Here is a 17,676-nt window from a genome sequence, read left to right as displayed (position 1 = left end):
GCCAGCCAGGACTCTCAAACCTGCAAAGGTCTCAGCTCTCCTCTAGGCCCTGTAGGCCCAGGCTTTATAAGGCCTGGTACCAGCCTCACCTGGTACGTGGGAGTGACCATCCCACCCTTCACTTTGGTCACTCCAGGAAAAGCCGGCCCGGATTATGCGACTTGGAGCCACTTACTTGCTACAACGTGTTAGTAGCTTAATGCTACTAACACTATACTGCCGGCTTCCTCCACCGAGCCCAGGCTGTTCGGTGGCACGTATCTGCCCAAGCGCTCCCCAAAGCAGCATAGGAGAGCATCCTAGGCGAAACATACCTGCCCTCCAGCACCTTGCCGGTCACCGTCTCACATACCCTCCCCCTTTGTTCGAGCCTGTGGGGTCGGACACCTTTCGCCGTCATGCAATGCGTCCTTGATAAGGCATCGGCATTGCCCTGTAGCTTTCCGGCCCTGTGCTCTACCGAAAAACTAAAATTTTGAAGGGTCAGGAACCACCTAGTGACTCTGGCATTTCTTTCTTTTGCCTGTGACATCCAGGTTAAGGGGGAGTGGTCTGTGATCAGCCTGAAGTGCCGACCTAGCAGGTAGTATTTTAGGGATTCCAGGGCCCACTTGATGGCTAGGCACTCCCGCTCAACGATACTGTAATTTTTTTCGGGTGGCGTGAGCTTCCTGCTCAGATAAATTACGGGATGTTCCGCTCCATTTACTTCTTGGGACAGAACTGCTCCCAGTCCCACATCGGACGCGTCTGTTTGGACAATAAATTCCCTTTTAAAATTGGGTGTGACTAACACTGGACGTCTACAGAGTGCCCGTTTTAACTCTTTGAACGCCTTTTCTGCGTCAGGGTTCCACTTGACCATGACTGACTTACTGTTCTTGGTCAAGTCTGTTAGGGGCGCTGCTATGCTAGCAAAGTTTTGCACGAACCGCCTATAGTACCCTACAATGCCTAAAAAGGCTCTCACCTGCTTTTTAGTTGTGGGTTGTGGCCAGTCCTGAACGGCTTCAACTTTATTGACCTGGGGTTTTATAATACCCCTACCTATTATATACCCCAGGTATCGTGCTTCTTCAAGACCCAGGGCGCACTTCTTTGGGTTTGCTGTGAGCCCTGCTTTTCTAAGGGAGTTCAGTACTGCCTGTACCTTGGGTAGATGGCTGTCCCAGTCTTCGCTAAAGATGATGATATCATCTAAATATGCTGACGCATATTGACGATGGGGTTTGAGTATGATATCCATCAATCTTTGGAAGGTTGCTGGGGCTCCATGCAAACCAAAGGGTAGGCAGATGTACTGAAACAACCCTTCTGGTGTGGCAAACGCAGTCTTTTCTTTCGCGCTCTCTGTAAGGGGAACCTGCCAGTAGCCTTTAGTAAGGTCGAGAGTGGAAAAGTACCTGGCATGACCCAGTCTCTCAATTAACTCGTCCACTCTCGGCATTGGGTATGCGTCAAATTTTGACATGTCATTTAGCTTCCGGAAATCGTTACAGAAGCGCAGAGAGCCATCAGGTTTTGGTATCAGCGCGATAGGGCTGGACCATTCGCTTTTCGACTCCTCAATTACTCCGAGGTCTAGCATTTTCTTGACCTCCTCTGAGATGGCTCGTCTGCGGGCTTCTGGAACCCTGTACGGTTTCAACTGAACCTTTACCCCTGGTTCAGTTATAATGTCGTGTTTTATGACACCAGTACGCCCTGGTATATCGGAGAACACATCCGCATTACGACGTATAAATTCCCTAGATTCTTGCTGTTGGGACTTGGACAGGGACCCTGATACACACACCTCTGGGACCTCACCATGGGGGGTGCTCACTGCAGTCAGGGCTTCTCTGTCCTTCCATGGCTTAATTAGGTTTACATGGTACAACTGTTCTGGTTTCCGCCTACCTGGCTGGTATACCTTATAATTTACCTCTCCGACTTTCTCAATTATTTCATAGGGTCCTTGACATTTTGCTAGGAATTTACTTTCTAGGGTGGGCACCAACACTAGTACCCGATCCCCAGGGTTGAAGGTTCTCACCTTGGCGGACCGGTTATATACCCGGCTTTGGGCTTCTTGAGCCTGCTGTAAATGTTCTCTAACAATGGGCATGACCGCTGCAATTCGATCTTGCATGAGGGAGATGTGTTCAATAACACTCCTGTAGGGGGTGGACTCGTGCTCCCAGGTCTCCTTGGCTACATCAAGGAGCCCCCGGGGATGTCTACCATAAACTAATTCAAAGGGAGAGAACCCAGTGGAGGATTGTGGGACTTCACGGATTGAGAACATTAAATATGGCAGCAGACAGTCCCAGTCCTTCCCATCCTTATTGACTACCTTTTTGAGCATGCTTTTTAGGGTCTTATTAAATCTCTCAACCAGACCATCCGTCTGTGGGTGGTACACAGATGTCCGTAAGTGCTTAATATTCAGCAGCTTACACAATTCCTTCATGACCTTTGACATAAAGGGGGTTCCTTGGTCCGTCAGGATCTCTTTTGGTATGCCCATGCGGGAGAACATGTGAAGTAGTTCCTTTGCAATACCCTTGGATGACGTATTGCGTAAAGTAACGGCTTCGGGGTAATGGGTGGCGTAGTCTACAACCACTAATATATGTTGGTGACCCCGGGCAGACTTTACCAAGGGCCCAACTAGGTCCATAGCGATCCGCTCAAACGGCACCTCTATGATGGGCAAGGGCACTAAGGGGTTCCGGTAATGGGGCATAGGAGCTGTTATTTGACACTCTGGGCACGACTCACAGTAATGTTTTACATCCCCATGTACCCCAGGCCAAAAAAAACGCTGAAGTATGTGTTCCCTAGTCTTTTCGCTCCAAAGATGACCTCCCAGCACATGCTTGTGCGCCAGGTCTACGACCATCCTACGATATGACTGAGGTACCACCAGCTGTTCCACAACCTCCCCTCGGACCTTGTCAACCTGATACAACAATTCTTGGTTGACTGCCAGGTGTGGAAACACAGTATCAGCCCCTGGAAATTGAGGCTCCCCATTTATCACTTTAACATTTTCCCTGGCTTTTACTAAGGTGGGGTCTCGGATCTGCTCAGTTCCGAAATTGGCACGTGAGACCTCCAAGTCAGGCATAGCAACCACTTCATCCTGTACCTCCGTCTCACCCACCAATACTGTTAAGGGAAAGTTATCCCCATTCTCTTGGGTCACCCCTACTGCCGGAACCGTACCCTCAGGGTCAAACGGTTCTGGACACACATCATACACATTTGCATTATCATGAACCTTATTTGCAGACGACCCTCGGTGTCGCCACAAGTCCCAAAATAGGGGAAAGTCTCTCCCGAGGATCACGGTGTGCATTAAGGATTTTACGACGCCCACCTCATGGGTGGCAAGTCCACACGGAGTCTCAAGTCTTACAAGGGCAATAGGATACTCCTTGGTGTCCCCATGCACACACACAACCCCCATGCGATGGCCGGTGAAGGTTGTGGGATCGACCAGGCTGGAGTGCACCAGCGTAACCAAGCTCCCTGAGTCCAGTAGAGCTGTCACCGCAAAGTCATTCACCTTTAGGTGACATACTGGTCGATCAGTCTCTGACACAGTCTCTGCAGAACATACTGGCCGTGCGAACATCGACCTCCGCCGGGCAGAGTCACAGTCCATGGGTTCCACAGTGAGGGGACAGTTGGCAGCAAGATGCCCGGGCTCATGACAGCGCCAACATCGTATGGAGGCCCGGTCTCCTTGGGGTTCTACCCGGGACCCGAATGTCCATTTGGGGCTCCTCCTCTGCCCCAAATGATCCCCCTCTGAGCCGCCTCCCCTTGGGACACTTTTTACACCCCTTACATATGGAACAGTCTTACCAGGTGCTCCAGCCGACTTGCTGTTCCTGGGGTTGGAACGTCCAGGAGGCACGGCTTGCAATAAGTCCTCCGTGGCTTTATACCTCTCGACGAGGCTCACGAGTTTGTCCACATCCTGGGGACCTCCTTGTCCCACCCAGCGCTGGATTGCGGGGGGCAACGAGCGTATAAACTTATCCAGAACCACTTTCTGTATGATCTCTGCCGGGGACGACTCCTCCGGCTGCAGCCACTTTCTCACCAGGTGGAACAGGTCGTACATCTGGGAGCGAGCTGGTAGGTCATCTGCGAAAGTCCAGGCGTGTACTCGTCCAGCCCGCGGGTGTCCACGCCGAAGCGTGCCAGGATCTCACCTTTGAGCTTAATATAGTCCTTGGCATCCTGCTCACCGAGGTCAAAATAGACCTTTTCGGGTTCTCCTGTCAGGAAAGGCGCTACTACCTCAGCCCACTGAGGCGCCGGTAATTTCTCCCTCTCGGCCACTCTCTCAAAGACCGCGAGACAGGCCTCGATGTCATCGGTGGCCGTCATCTTTTGTAAGGCCGCCTGTACCGCGGTACGGGTGGTGGGGAGCGAACCAGACGACCTCTGCACACTTTGCGCCACCGCCAGGACTTGCTCTTGCAGCTGCTGGTTAACCCGCTGTTGCTCCTGCAAGGCTAACCGATTGGCTTCCGCCAGGAGAGCATTAGTCTCGGCCTGAGCTCTCATGGCCTCCTCATGGACCTTTTGCTGGGTCGCCGTCACTTGTTGCTGCTGCACGTTCATTTGCACCAGCTGCTTTATCAGTTCTTCCATCTTGGCTGTATCTGATGGCTGTGCCGTTGCAGCTTTCACCCAGGACATGGGGGTTACAGCACTCTCCAGTCAATCTCTCTTGGGCGGTTGCCCTTAGCAACGGTTCTCCAGCTGCTGCAGCAAAATGTCCATTAATTGGTGTATGTCTCTTTAAGACTGCTGCCCGCATCCTCCACCATATGTGAGGGATTAGCGTTTAGGATCGGTAGCAACCTGGGCATAAGCAGTCAGAGACAGTGACACTTGGGATAAAGTCTTTAGTCCAGGCTTCGCCTGGGTTTATTTCAGTGCAAACAAAGCAAAATACAGGCCTTAACACCAGGCAAACATAAAGTAAATCCTGCTCGTCTGAGCACTAACTAAACATGGATCGTCCCTGTCTACACACTGGTAACCAAATGGCTCCTGCACACAGCCAGCCAGGACTCTCAAACCTGCAAAGGTCTCAGCTCTCCTCTAGGCCCTGTAGGCCCAGGCTTTATAAGGCCTGGTACCAGCCTCACCTGGTACGTGGGAGTGACCATCCCACCCTTCACTTTGGTCACTCCAGGAAAAGCCGGCCCGGATTATGCGGCTTGGAGCCACTTACTTGCTACAACGTGTTAGTAGCTTAATGCTACTAACACTATACTGCCGGCTTCCTCCACTGCTCGGTGGCACGTATCTGCCCAAAGCAGCATAGGAGAGCATCCTAGGCGAAACATACCTGCCCTCCAGCACCTTGCCGGTCACCGTCTCACAATATATATATATTAGCCCAATATAGGTCTAAGTTCCAAGAAACTGGTCTTTGCCTGACCACATGTTGAGGAGACAAAGGCTAGTTTGTACGCGGGGCCTGAGGTGGCAGGGGGAAGGGAGGAGATTCTATATGTCTCAACGAATAACAAGAAGTATATACCACTATGTAATATGTTATTTGCCCATGAAGGGCAGGTATTATGTGTTTTAATAAATTAGGGCTCTGGGATTGTAACACCCAGAGCTGGTTGAGATTCAAGACTGATAACTTGTGTCCGATTGGTTCCTTTCATTGCGTGCACACACCATACTACATAATTAGGAAGCTCCAGAATACCTCCCACCCTGCTGGAGAAATTCATATCCAGAGCACTATGATAAAGAAAAACATGGTCGTATTTATGATACATCTATATAATCTACCTGCTTAAGTTTACCACTGGTGAATGTTGGCGACAACACTGTTCGTATCCTCTTCCATTGGTCATCAGTAGCGTTTGCCACTGATGAGGCTATTGGTCCATTAAGGCCAAAATCCTAAAAAGAAAGGAAATACAGTATATATATGTAAATCATTGTCAGAAATAGTGAAAAACAAAACTGGATTTGATTAGCAGACTTACCCTCCTGTTTGTAAATATAGTGTAGCATTCCTTAACGAGAATGGACTTAATGATTGCTGGGTCCATAACAGCAAGTACTGGCTGTCTCCCATCGTAGAACCTGGTACCGAAAATAGAGCTGTTCAGACATATTATGAGGGCCAAAACTAGAGGGCCGATCCACGTGAAACAGGACAAAAATGCTAAATAATGTTTCCTATTAATATAAAACAATGAACATATGGGGCACTTAGTGTGTAATTTAATGAAAATTGATGTTCTATTGAAGCAAGATTGTGGATTGGACTCTCTACACAACAAATAGGAATACTTTGGGGGGATTTTTCAGTGTAAGCAATCTAGAATTTATGAACATTAGGGTAGTTTCACATCTGCGCTTGGGGTTCTGCTTTTCTTCTCTGCTCAAAGAGAAGGAAAGGGGAATCCCTGTGGCCAAACGGCTCCATCTTTGAACAGAACCAAATAGTTCCAGACGGGCCCCGAAGACTACAACTGTCATTTCCGCTCTATTCTTGCGTGGATTCTGTGTGGACAGCTTCCATTGAAGTCAAATAAAAAATCTGTACTGCGCATGTCTGACAGTGAGCCATGCAGACCATCTGCAGTACAGATAAAGAGAAAGAAAGACTGGTACGCTCAGATGCCGCTGCTGCCAGGGTCAGAATCTGCTGCGGGCTTTCTGTGTACAGTCTGTTAGTTTATAGCCACTGATATACAGCTTAGCACAGGATATTGTGAGATATTGGAAAGTACACTGCACCTATGAATGATCCACACACACAGTTTCATATTAATAATAATAATCATATTAATACATTACATTTTTGAACTCACCCCCATATTTTTCCATATTTTTTGAAACACTTCATGTCAAATTTAAAAAGCCCCTGAAAAATAAATAAAAATTGTTTTACAAATGAAAAATAAAATTAGTGATAATATGTGAACTAAGGACAACATTAGCTGTATAGTTTAGGTTAGTGACCAGCTCGCTGACATCCACTCCTTTCTGAGCTTCCGTCACATATTTCTGTTAAAACTCAGTAAGATACTGAGCTGCATGCAGGACTAGTTCATCCAAGAAAATTCCGGAATCCATAACGGCAACCAGACGGAACCTGTTATAGTCAATGGGTTCCGTCCAGCGCTGTTTAATCCGGCATGTGACGGATTCGGCACTTCGAGTTTAACCAATGTTTGGCTCCTAGGACAACGGAACGCAGAAGCAAAGTAGAAGATTGTAGCACATTCCATAATGAGCCAAGTGGCAGAAGTTCCACAATCTTTTAGAACGGTTTTAAACTGGTGTCACAAATAAAAGTCTTGCAAAAAATTTTGCATTTTTTTTTAAACATCCAGTTATTAAAGGAGATGTCTCGAGGAAGCAGTGAATTTTTTTTTTTTGCCCAGTCCCCCCCATTAAGTACACATTACTAAGCCTCCCGAGACGCTGCCAGCTGTGTCTCCATGGCAACCAGACGCCCCGCAGCCGCCGACCGGACCCACCGCAGCCGCCGACCAGTCACCCACCGCCAGGCAGCAGGTAACCGGCGCAGCCCCGCCCCCCCCCCCATCACAGCGGCAGCCCCCCCGGCGCAGCGACAGCCCCCCCCCGGCCCAGCGCTAGTTCCCCCGGCCTAGCGACAGCCCCCCCCCGGCCCAGCGACAGCCCCCCCGGCCCAGCGCTAGTTCCCCCGGCCTAGCGACAGCCCCCCCCAGCCCAGCGACAGCCCCCCCCCCCCGGCCCAGCGCTAGTTCCCCCGGCCTAGCGACAGCCCCCCCCGGCCCAACGCTAGTTCCCCCGGCCTAGCGACAGCCCCCCCCGGCCCAGCGACAGACCCCCCCGGCCCAGCGCTAGTTCCCCCGCCGCAGCGACAGCCCCCCCCCCCCCCCCCCCGGCACCAGCGCTAGTTCCCCCGGCGCAGCGACAGCCCCCCCATCGCAGCGACAGCCCCCCCTCCCCCCCGGCGCAGCGGCAGCCCCCCCCCGGCCCATCACTTACCAGGACAGCTGGACGGCGGGACAGCTGGGCGGCTTCTCCGGACAGCTCGGCAGCTCTGCACCTTCCCCTAACAGAGGAAGGTACAGAATGGCCGCTCCAGCACGCTCCCGAGCAGTGACAGCTCGTCTGCGCATGCGCAGAAGAGCTGTAGCGGGGAGCACACTGAAGCGGCTCGTGCTGAATGGAGAAGACCGGACTGCGCAAGCGCGTCTAAAAAAGCAAGCTGCCGGCGAATTTAGACGGAACCATGGAGACGAGGACGCTAGCAACGGAACAGGTAAGTGAATAACTTCTGTATGGCTCATATTTAATGCACGATGTATATTACAAAGTGCATTAATATGGCCATACGGAAGTGTATAACCCCACTTTGTTTCGCGAGACCACCCCTTTAACTGTAGGTCACCAGTAATATGTAAAAAGCCTTATAAATATAGCAGTTTTAAGTGTTCTTTTTCTCACTTTTGGTGTGTTTTTATAGGTATATGGCATAATTTCAAAATTGCTGTATGCTCTGTCTGCTGTCTTTAGGGGCATTTTCCCTTAGTCTTCTCTGCCAAAAACTTTTCTGCCAAAAATTCTGGCTTTTATTTACTACTGGGTGCATCTGTTGTGTTTTGGGTTAATTATTCATGAAACTGTATTGTATTTTCACAAATTTCGGATTACTGAGTGTAGCCTGGTTAAAGGGCAAATCAGGATTATAATTTATGGCTTTCAATAACAGACTGGGTACAGCGTGTTACATTTACATTGCCAAACTGGCTTCACTACTAAGCAGTTCCATCTATGCGCAGCTCAGAACTGTTTTATTGTTTTCACCGTTTTGGACAACCCCATTGAAACATTAATCGTTCTGCCTATGGTGCAACTAGATTCGTTATCCACAATGTCAGAGAAGTTGAAGGTTGAAGTTGTTAGTCAATAAACATATTTGTTGTAGGTAAATAACATTTGTCAGTAAAGCTCAGAATCGCCCAATAATAAATTTCTAATAATTAATATGGATACCGATCAAGCATAGAAACACAAAGCTCCGGCTTTTATTGTTTTAGCAGACCTGGATCAATTTTTTAAAAATTGTCTTGCACCTGGACAAACCATTTAAGATCACGCTGCCCCCATGTTCCAAGTGAACCATATATACAGGGGTCCTCCTGTTCTTGCAGAGTTGTTTGTGAGCATAGCATGACTACAGCAAGTAGTGAGCAACAGTAGTAACTGCTGAATCCAGAGGCATTGTGGGGAAGTCACTGAAGAGTGCAAGTCTGAGAAGCAGGTGAACCCAATACCAATACAAAACGCCACCTCCATTGTATAGGCCAGAAGGCGGGAAGTTCAACAGACTGTTTGCCAAGTAGCTTGGTGCTGTTACCCACTAATAAATGAACTACTTTTATGAAACCCAACTTTTCCTACTTTCCTTGTGCAATATTCTGTGGTCTAGCCTCAACACTGCCGAGACACATTACATGTCCACATGTCTTTGCATGAATATGAAATGTAAATTCCTATCTCACTCTCATGAATACAAGACAGCAAAGTAATTACAGCGTTTATTTGGAAGCAGAGCAATCATCCTGTGTTATACTAACTTAAAGGGGTTGTCCCGAGGCAGCAAGTGGGTCTATACACTTCTGTATGGCCATAATAATGCACTTTGTAATATACATTGTGCATTAATTATGAGCCATACAGAAGTTATAAAAAGTTTTTTACTTACCTGCTCCGTTGCTAGCGTCCTCGTCTCCATGGTGCCGACTAATTTTTGGCCTCCGATGGCCAAATTAGCCGCGCTTGCGCAGTCCGGGTCTTCAGCAGTCTTCTATGGAGCCGCTCGTGCCAGAGAGCGGCTCCGTGTAGCTCCGCCCCGTCACGTGCCGATTCCAGCCAATCAGGAGGCTGGAATCGGCAGTGGACCGCACAGAAGAGCTGCGGTCCACGAAGACAGAGGATCCCGGCGGCCATCTTCAGCGGTAAGTATTGAAGTCACCGGAGCGCGGGGATTACGGTAAGCGCTCCGGTAAACTTTCTTTACTTCCCTGCATCGGGGTTGTCTCGCGCCGAACGGGGGGGGGGGGGTTGAAAAAAAAAAAACCCGTTTCGGCGCGGGACAACCCCTTTAACACTTTCATGACTAAGGCTCATAGATGCATCTGTGTTCAGGTCCCATTCTGCAAATGTGGTATTCCTGCGTTCAAAAAATCATAACTTTTTAATTTTTTTTCAGATGACATATTTACTCGAGGGCTAGTTTTTTGCAGTACGAGTTGTATTGTTTAATGGTACCATTTAATGTGCTATATCATGTATTGGAAGACTTTTAAAAATTTCCAAGTGGGTGAAATGTGAAAAATCCCAGAACTGCACTGGGAAGGGTATTTTATAGTAGTCATGGTGCAGTAAAAATGACACATTGACTTTATTCTGTGGGTTAGTACAAGTACAGCAATACTAAATTTATACCATTTTTGTATTTTATTACTTAATACATTGAAAAAAATACCTTAAAAAAAATGAATTGCTTATGGTCAGTTAACGCCCATAACTTTTTTTTCCCGTTCACATAGGCACACAAAAAAACATGCTCGTCTGACCGTCCTAAAGATACTGTAGGTAATCAATAGTATTTCCCAGGAAAACCCCTGGAAACAATATCTGTGTTGTTGTTTTTTTTTAAAGAGGGTATCCGACTATAATTTATTTTAATTTTTTTTTTTTCAAGGCCATAAAAAAAAAATAATACATACTTACCTCACTTCAATCTCATAGAAACAGCGGAGCAGCAGATTAGCTCTGGTAAGTGTTCTGCTATCAGCGCTGACAGGATCTATTGGGGCATTGTTTGGTGAGCTTTCAGACAGCATTTAGGAACTTTTTAAGTATTCTTATAACCTCAGAAATCAGTGATTGACAGCTACCCCTGTATGTACAGTTATACACAGACAGCTGTCAATCACTGATAGCTCCGCCCATTTGACTGTTCAGCTCCGAATGAGCATAGATATAAATAAATATAATACAAGTTAGAGTTCATTCACATTGGCATACTGTCACCGCGTATTACACACACATATTTCCCGTGCTTAACACTCGGTGAATGGAGGCAATGAAAGTCAATGGACTTTCATTCTTCCACTCACACCTGTGTTTGGACTTTGAGTGAAAAGTACGTATGATGCGCAGGAGAAATAAATCACAGCATGCTCTATTTGTCCACATATCATACGGAGCCCTTGAAAGGCTGCATATGAAACGCAGTCCATTCACAGGCATTGTGAAGGGGCAGCATTTCAATACGCAGCCCCACTGTGCACAGAGTGCGCAATAAAAAAAAAAAGGCATACTGTACATGTCTGTGGCATCAGAATCCTGGGCATGTGTAGTGCCAATCGCAGCCCGTATGCAATCACTGCCAGCTCTATGTGAATGAACCCTTATACTGAATCTTTTCCCATAAAACTATATATCAAGGCTTAATTATATGGAACGTAGCTGTGCCTGAATGAGGGAGATTACATCTCCCTGGCCGGCAGTTCAGACTTTGCGCCAGAGCGTAGGAGTTTTGAAAAAGAGGCAGGAAGATATCGGCTGCCCGATCTTCCCCGCACAATGTATTCACTACGTGCGGGATAGGTAGGGCAGCTCCTATCTTTTCCCGGCCGTACAAATCGCGGACGGGAAAAGAGCTAGTGAAGATGAAAATACTGAATTCCATAGAGATCAGTGGCTTTGTTGTGTCCCATTATATGGCTGCGATAACCTAACCTTGCGATATCGCTGCGTGTATTTTAACGCGATTGTCAATGGGACTTTCTCATGTTAAAAACGCATGGCAAGTTTGTGCTTTGTGATTTTTGTGCGATGAGTTTTTAACATTAGAAAGTCCCATTGACGATCCCATGAAAAAAACGCAGCGATATCGCAGCGTTAAAAAGACGCAAGTGGGTAAGAGCCCTAAAGGGGAGAAAACCACGTTGCTCTGAAATTCGCCTCAATCTGCTCAACTCCTCCTGCTCTATAACATGTTGCCTGCAGTTTGAGAAGCAGATTCCCTGTAACCCTTAGGGCTCATTCACAGGGGTGTGACAATCATCCAGGAGTTAGGTGCGCAAAAATATCGAGTTAAAATGGATCAAGGGGGTTCCCCGGAGACTCCTTTCATCTCGCTCTCTCTCTCCGCACTATGGGAAAATCCCTACAGGCCCGTGGAGATAGCAGCGGCGTGGCAGCACTCCCTTCCTTTTTGTCCAGCTCCCATAGGAGTCTATGAAAACTCCTGCAAATCACGCACCAAGGATAGGTCAGGTCCTAGCTTTTCATGCAGCAGGAAGTTTGGGTTGCGTGAACTTCATTCACTGATGTCCTTTCTTTTTAGATGTGAGTTTTTTGTGCAGCTAAAGTTCCTGCATCTGAATGTTTCCATAGGAAACCATTGGTTCTAATAGTCCCGATTTCTTTGCACATGTAAGTTAGCTACACGAATATACCTGGTGTGACCGAGCCCTTAAAGCCTAACTGTACTTACAAAACTGAACCATTTTTAGAAAGTTTAAAGTAGTCCTGTCCTCAACAGGTTAATGAATTGTATATTTATAATTAATCACATGATGCGTATTTCAACTTACGTCTTTGCTTTCCAGAAAGGTTCCAAAAAATGGAAGGGGCCTAGGACCGGGTATTCCATATTGTTTGAATACTCCATATGGCCAGATCGCATAACTGGAAAAAAAATGTGTTTTATTATTGTGGGTTTTTTTATACACCAAGACAAGGAACTTTATCACATTAATCAGACTACCATTAATATCTAACAAAGGAAATGCTCCCCCAGTATCCAATCCAAACAGTCCGCATCTAAACATTTGTACATAATATCATATGGATGATAAATTGAATATTCACAAATCTTTGGCCTCGTTCACACTGAGGAATGTGTAAACGGATTACACGACGAAATCAGCGATGGAATCCTCATGGCTTCCGAAACCTATTATTTTCAATGGAAGTTCATAAAGTGCAGAATTTTACACATACAGATTTTAAATCCTCATTGTGGTTAAAAAAAGGAAAGACTTGACATTTCTTGCCATGAATGTGTGGCATTTAACCCCTAAGGATGCGGCCCTTTTTTTTTCCATTTTTGTTTTTTCCTTCCCCTGTTAAAAAAAATCATAACTCCTTTATTTATTTATCGACGTCGCTGTATGAGGGCTTGTTTTTTGCGGGACGAGTTGTAGTTTTTAATTGCGCTATTTGAAGTGCCATATATATAAAAAATTCTAAGTAGAGACAGGGGCGACCCGCTATGCCTCCTGGCGATCGACGCAGAGAAGGCATTCAACAGGGTCAGCTGGCTCTTTCTCGCGGCCACACTAGATAAAATAGGGGTAGGCCCGAGGACAAAAGACCGAATCATGGCCCTATACCGAAACCCCACAGCCAGGATTCAGGTAAATGGATCCCTGTCGGACGCCTTCCAAATAACAAACGGGACCAGGCAGGGCTGCCCCCTCTCCCTGTTTCTATACGTTCTAACAATGGAAACCCTAGCTAACGCGATCCGTCAAAATGGCTCAGTCAGGGGGATCTTGACTGGGAAAGTTGAGCATAAGATGGCCCTGTTCGCGGACGACCTGCTACTATATCTGTCCAATCCGCGCATAGGACTACCTGTAATTCTTCAAGAGTTCAAACGTTTCGGTAGAGTAAGCAACTATAAAATAAACGCCCAAAAATCAGAGATCCTGAACGTGACGCTGCCGCAGGCCGAGGCATCACAGCTGGAGGCGCAATTCCCATTTAGATGGAAACGGCCCTCTATAAAATACCTGGGCATCCAGCTCCCAGCAGACACAACGCAGACCTTTAAACTGAACTTTCTTCCATTCCTGTCGGAACTAGAAAGGGATCCTAACAAATGGAATTCCCTGTTTCTGTCCTGGAGTGGCAGAGTCAACGTAATCAAAATGGACTCTCTCCCAAAATTTCTTTATATATGCCAGACGGTCCCGGTGAAACTCCCAAATTACTATCTAAAACGCCTCCGGACCCTCATCACGGCGTTTGTCTGGAGGGGAAAGAAGCCACGCCTACGCTACTCACTCCTCACCAGACAAAAGGAAAAAGGGGGCCTGAGCTTGCCCAATTTCAATCTCTACTATAAAGCCTCCCTCACAAACTGTGTGCTACACCTACTAAAAGAGAACAGCCACAAACTTTGGGTCACTGCGGAACACTCCCTGGTCCCGGGGACCCTCCGGGGAACAGCGTGGATCCCATCTAGACTCATAAAAGAGATCCCCGACATATCTCCGTTTGTAGGGGAACTACTTAAGACCTGGACAGAATTCGGGCATAAAGAAGGCATGGTCTCAGTCCCTGGCCCACTAACACCTCTCATGACAAACCCACAATTTGAGACAACGCTAGGGGGAACGTCCATATTAGGGTTACAGACTACACCAATACCACGAATCAGAGATGTCATGACCAACACGAGCTTGAAACCATTCACTGAAATAATAGGTGATGGAGGATCTGGTCCCGGATACTGGCTACAATATTTTCAGTTGAGGGGGTATGTGGGTTCCCTGGCTCTTCGGGTGAACCTAACAAGGGCTCTTACGCCCTTTGAACAAATGGCCATGTCCTCAAACACACAGAGACACACGATTTCAACTATATACAAACTGATGCTGAATCGGGAGGCAGAGGACCAAAGCCCCGCATACATAGAAGTCTGGGAAAAAGAACTGGGTCACAGTCTACCGAAAGAGGACTGGGAGAGAGCCTGGACACTATGTCACAAAATGTCTTCGGCCGGTAAGGCTCAAGACCTAAATTTCAAAATTTTGGCCAGGTGGTATAGAACTCCTGAACACCTACACAAAATTTTCCCACAGACACCACCAACGTGCTGGCGATGCAAGGCCGACATTGGTAGCATGTCCCACATATGGTGGAACTGTCCGGGAGTGGCTGCCTTGTGGGGGGAAATTATCGATCTATATAACCACATCTGCAAATCACAGCTAAGACTCACTCAGGAAATGGCCCTCCTCTCAGTCCTCCCAGGTTCTATCAAAAATATCAAGCGAAATGTTTTGAGATTCTTTTTGCTAGCAACCAGAAGAGTCATTCCTAGACTCTGGAAAAACACAAACCCCCCCCCCTCTCGAGAGGGATGTGGGTAGAAGAAGTAAATGATCTCATGCGTTTCGACGAGATGGGAGCGGAGGAGAGTGACTCCCAGGTAACATTCTATCATACCTGGGAGGCGTGGTCTACCTTCAGAGCTTCTGAAAGATTCAAGGCCTGGGTGGCCACGGGGCACCTATAGAGGGCTCTGGAGCTCCCTCGGGAAGCCCTCCGGAGTGGGGCATGGGGCGGCTCAGAGCTGGGCCCTGCCGCCTTAAACAGTGTTCAAAGATTCAATGGTCATAACACCCCCAACCTTACCCTCATCCCTACCCACCCCACCCCCTGAATTCCCCTGTCTGTCAGTTATGTTTGTGTTGTAGTATAAGTTTAGTTATATATAGACAGTATACTTCTGCCCAAAAAAGGAAAAAGACGCATAGCAGAACTCTCAAAAGTGAAAAGAATTTATTTACAGATGTCAATACCACTACTGTACGTACCATTCCAATTTATTATGCAATTGACAAATATATGCTTGTATATCGGAAACTATGCGAATAAAATACTTTTGAACGGAAAAAATTCTAAGTAGAGTAAAATGAAAAAAAAAAATGACATTCCACCATCTTTCAGTGCGCCTTGTTTCTACGGCGCACAAACTGCAACAAAAATGACCCGATAACTTTATTCTATGGGTCAGAATGATTACTACGATACCAAACTTGTATAGTTTTTTTTTTTACTGTACTTTTTTTCAAAGACATTTAATTATTTTAAATTATTTTCTGCTGCATCTTCTGCGCGCAATAACTTTTTTTTTTTCCTCTGACATAGTTATGCAAGGGCTCATTTTTTTCGGGATGCCCTGTAGTTTACGTTAGTACCAATTTAGCATACAAACGACTTTTTGATCGCTTTTTATTGCATTTTTTTCTGGGAGAAAGGGTAACAAAAAGTGCATTTCTGACGTCTTTTTTTTTTCTTGCACACAACATTCACTGTGCGAGGTAAATAATGTGCTACTTTGATAGATCGGACTTTTACGGACGCGGCAATACCAAATATGTATTTTTATTTTATGATTTTGATTTTTTTTATTATAGATATGGCAAAAGGGGGGGGGATTTAAACTTTTGTTACTTTTTTTTTACAATTAGTAAAACTTTATTGATCTTATTTTCACTTTTCTTCTAAGCCCCCGTGGGGGACTACAACATGCGATGCTTTGATCGCTACTGCACTATGACGTGATACTATAGCATTACGTCATACTGCGATTTGACAGTCAGTCAATCAAGCCGTCAATCTCCTTCACATGGCTGGCTAATCCCGGGATTAGCGGCCGCATGCGGATTTGCCGCGGCGAAATTCCGCACGGAATTTCCGTGGCAAATCCGCCCCGTGTGAACCCAACCTAAGAGGGGGGAGAGCAGCATAACACACGGGTGGCAAGGGGGGGTGCGAGCAGAGTGTGGCCAGAGCCTTATTGAAAATAAAGTATATCAAGTAGAGACCCTTCGTACACTGTTATACATGACCGTACATTAGTGTCTGCATCTGATCTATAGAGAACAGGTGCAGACACCTCTGGATGTAGCGCCCTCTACTGTTATACAGCAAGGTGAAGACAGATTTTTCAGTCGCATATTCAGTTAGCTACATAGCAGAAGAGTGTTATTTAAGAAAAATGTACAGAACAGACTGATAAAACTTATTGCGAAAATGCTGAAAATCACTTATTCTGAACGTTAAAGAACAAAAATGCAAGCACTCTTTAAGAGAATAGATGATTGTCTTGCAGAAACAAGGAAAAGGATAGAAGAGACACAGTTGTAAGTGTAGTTCACAGTTACAGGATCACTGGCTACACTGTCGGACGTGGAAGAAAGAGGAAGCTATTAGTGGCTGACAACATATTCCTGTAGAGACTGCTAGTCAAAATCCCTCGAGTGACTAGAAAAGACCTGCGGCAGGCGCTGATAGGGAATAACTAGTAATTCTAGTACAACCCCTTTAAGGTCTTGGTTAAAGCACTGTGCTGGTAGTAATGATTTCCCTGTTGTACATTCTTATATATACATGTTATTAAGGGCAGTAGATACATGATGATTATTTAGCAGCACACAAGATATGCAGTAACTTTGTAGCATAGTACATGTTTAGGTTTAGTACACTACTTCCGATCTCAGGGGTCTCAGCTGCAGGAGTAGGTGGGGGCAGAGCTGTGTGTTTACTTGTATCACAATCATGGATGAGGATCAAGACCCTTCACTTATTATCTGTCTGAAAGGAACAAAGACAAAAGACTATAAGAGAGAATGATAGAAATCTTACTAAGTGAGAAGTGCCAGCAGAACGAGGAGCAGGATCCATGATTCCTTAGAGAAATCTGGGATGATGTTCATGCTTGATCTTCTTTAGATGTTGCCTCTCTTGTGTTTACTAGTTCTGTCCCTTCTTCTTGATCGTCTTCTTACACTTCTAGCTCTATGCACTGGAGCTGCTGTAGTATAC

At 46.6% G+C, this 17,676-nt stretch overlaps 1 protein-coding gene across 2 annotated transcripts in view; it reads right to left on the bottom strand.

Annotated features, from left to right (window-relative positions):
* Positions 1 to 17,676, bottom strand: part of LOC136572678 (cytochrome P450 3A29-like) — a 34,057-nt gene extending 16,381 nt beyond the window's left edge. The window contains exons 1-5 of one of the 2 annotated variants that reach the window (XM_066573490.1): positions 17,497 to 17,676; positions 12,648 to 12,741; positions 6,852 to 6,904; positions 6,018 to 6,117; positions 5,818 to 5,931 (exon numbers count right to left, since the gene is read on the bottom strand). In XM_066573490.1, coding sequence (XP_066429587.1) covers positions 5,818 to 5,931; positions 6,018 to 6,117; positions 6,852 to 6,904; positions 12,648 to 12,741; positions 17,497 to 17,567 — 432 coding nt within the window. In that variant the 5' untranslated portion in view covers positions 17,568 to 17,676. The remainder of the gene's footprint in view (positions 1 to 5,817; positions 5,932 to 6,017; positions 6,118 to 6,851; positions 6,905 to 12,647; positions 12,742 to 17,496) is intronic. The other variant, XM_066573489.1, reaches the window with a different exon arrangement.

The sequence above is a fragment of the Eleutherodactylus coqui genome, chromosome 7 (assembly GCF_035609145.1).
Source record: "Eleutherodactylus coqui strain aEleCoq1 chromosome 7, aEleCoq1.hap1, whole genome shotgun sequence".
Taxonomy (NCBI): Eukaryota; Metazoa; Chordata; class Amphibia; order Anura; family Eleutherodactylidae; genus Eleutherodactylus; species Eleutherodactylus coqui.
Note: the sequence above shows the minus strand (reverse complement) of the source record. Positions and strands in the feature narration are given on the sequence as shown.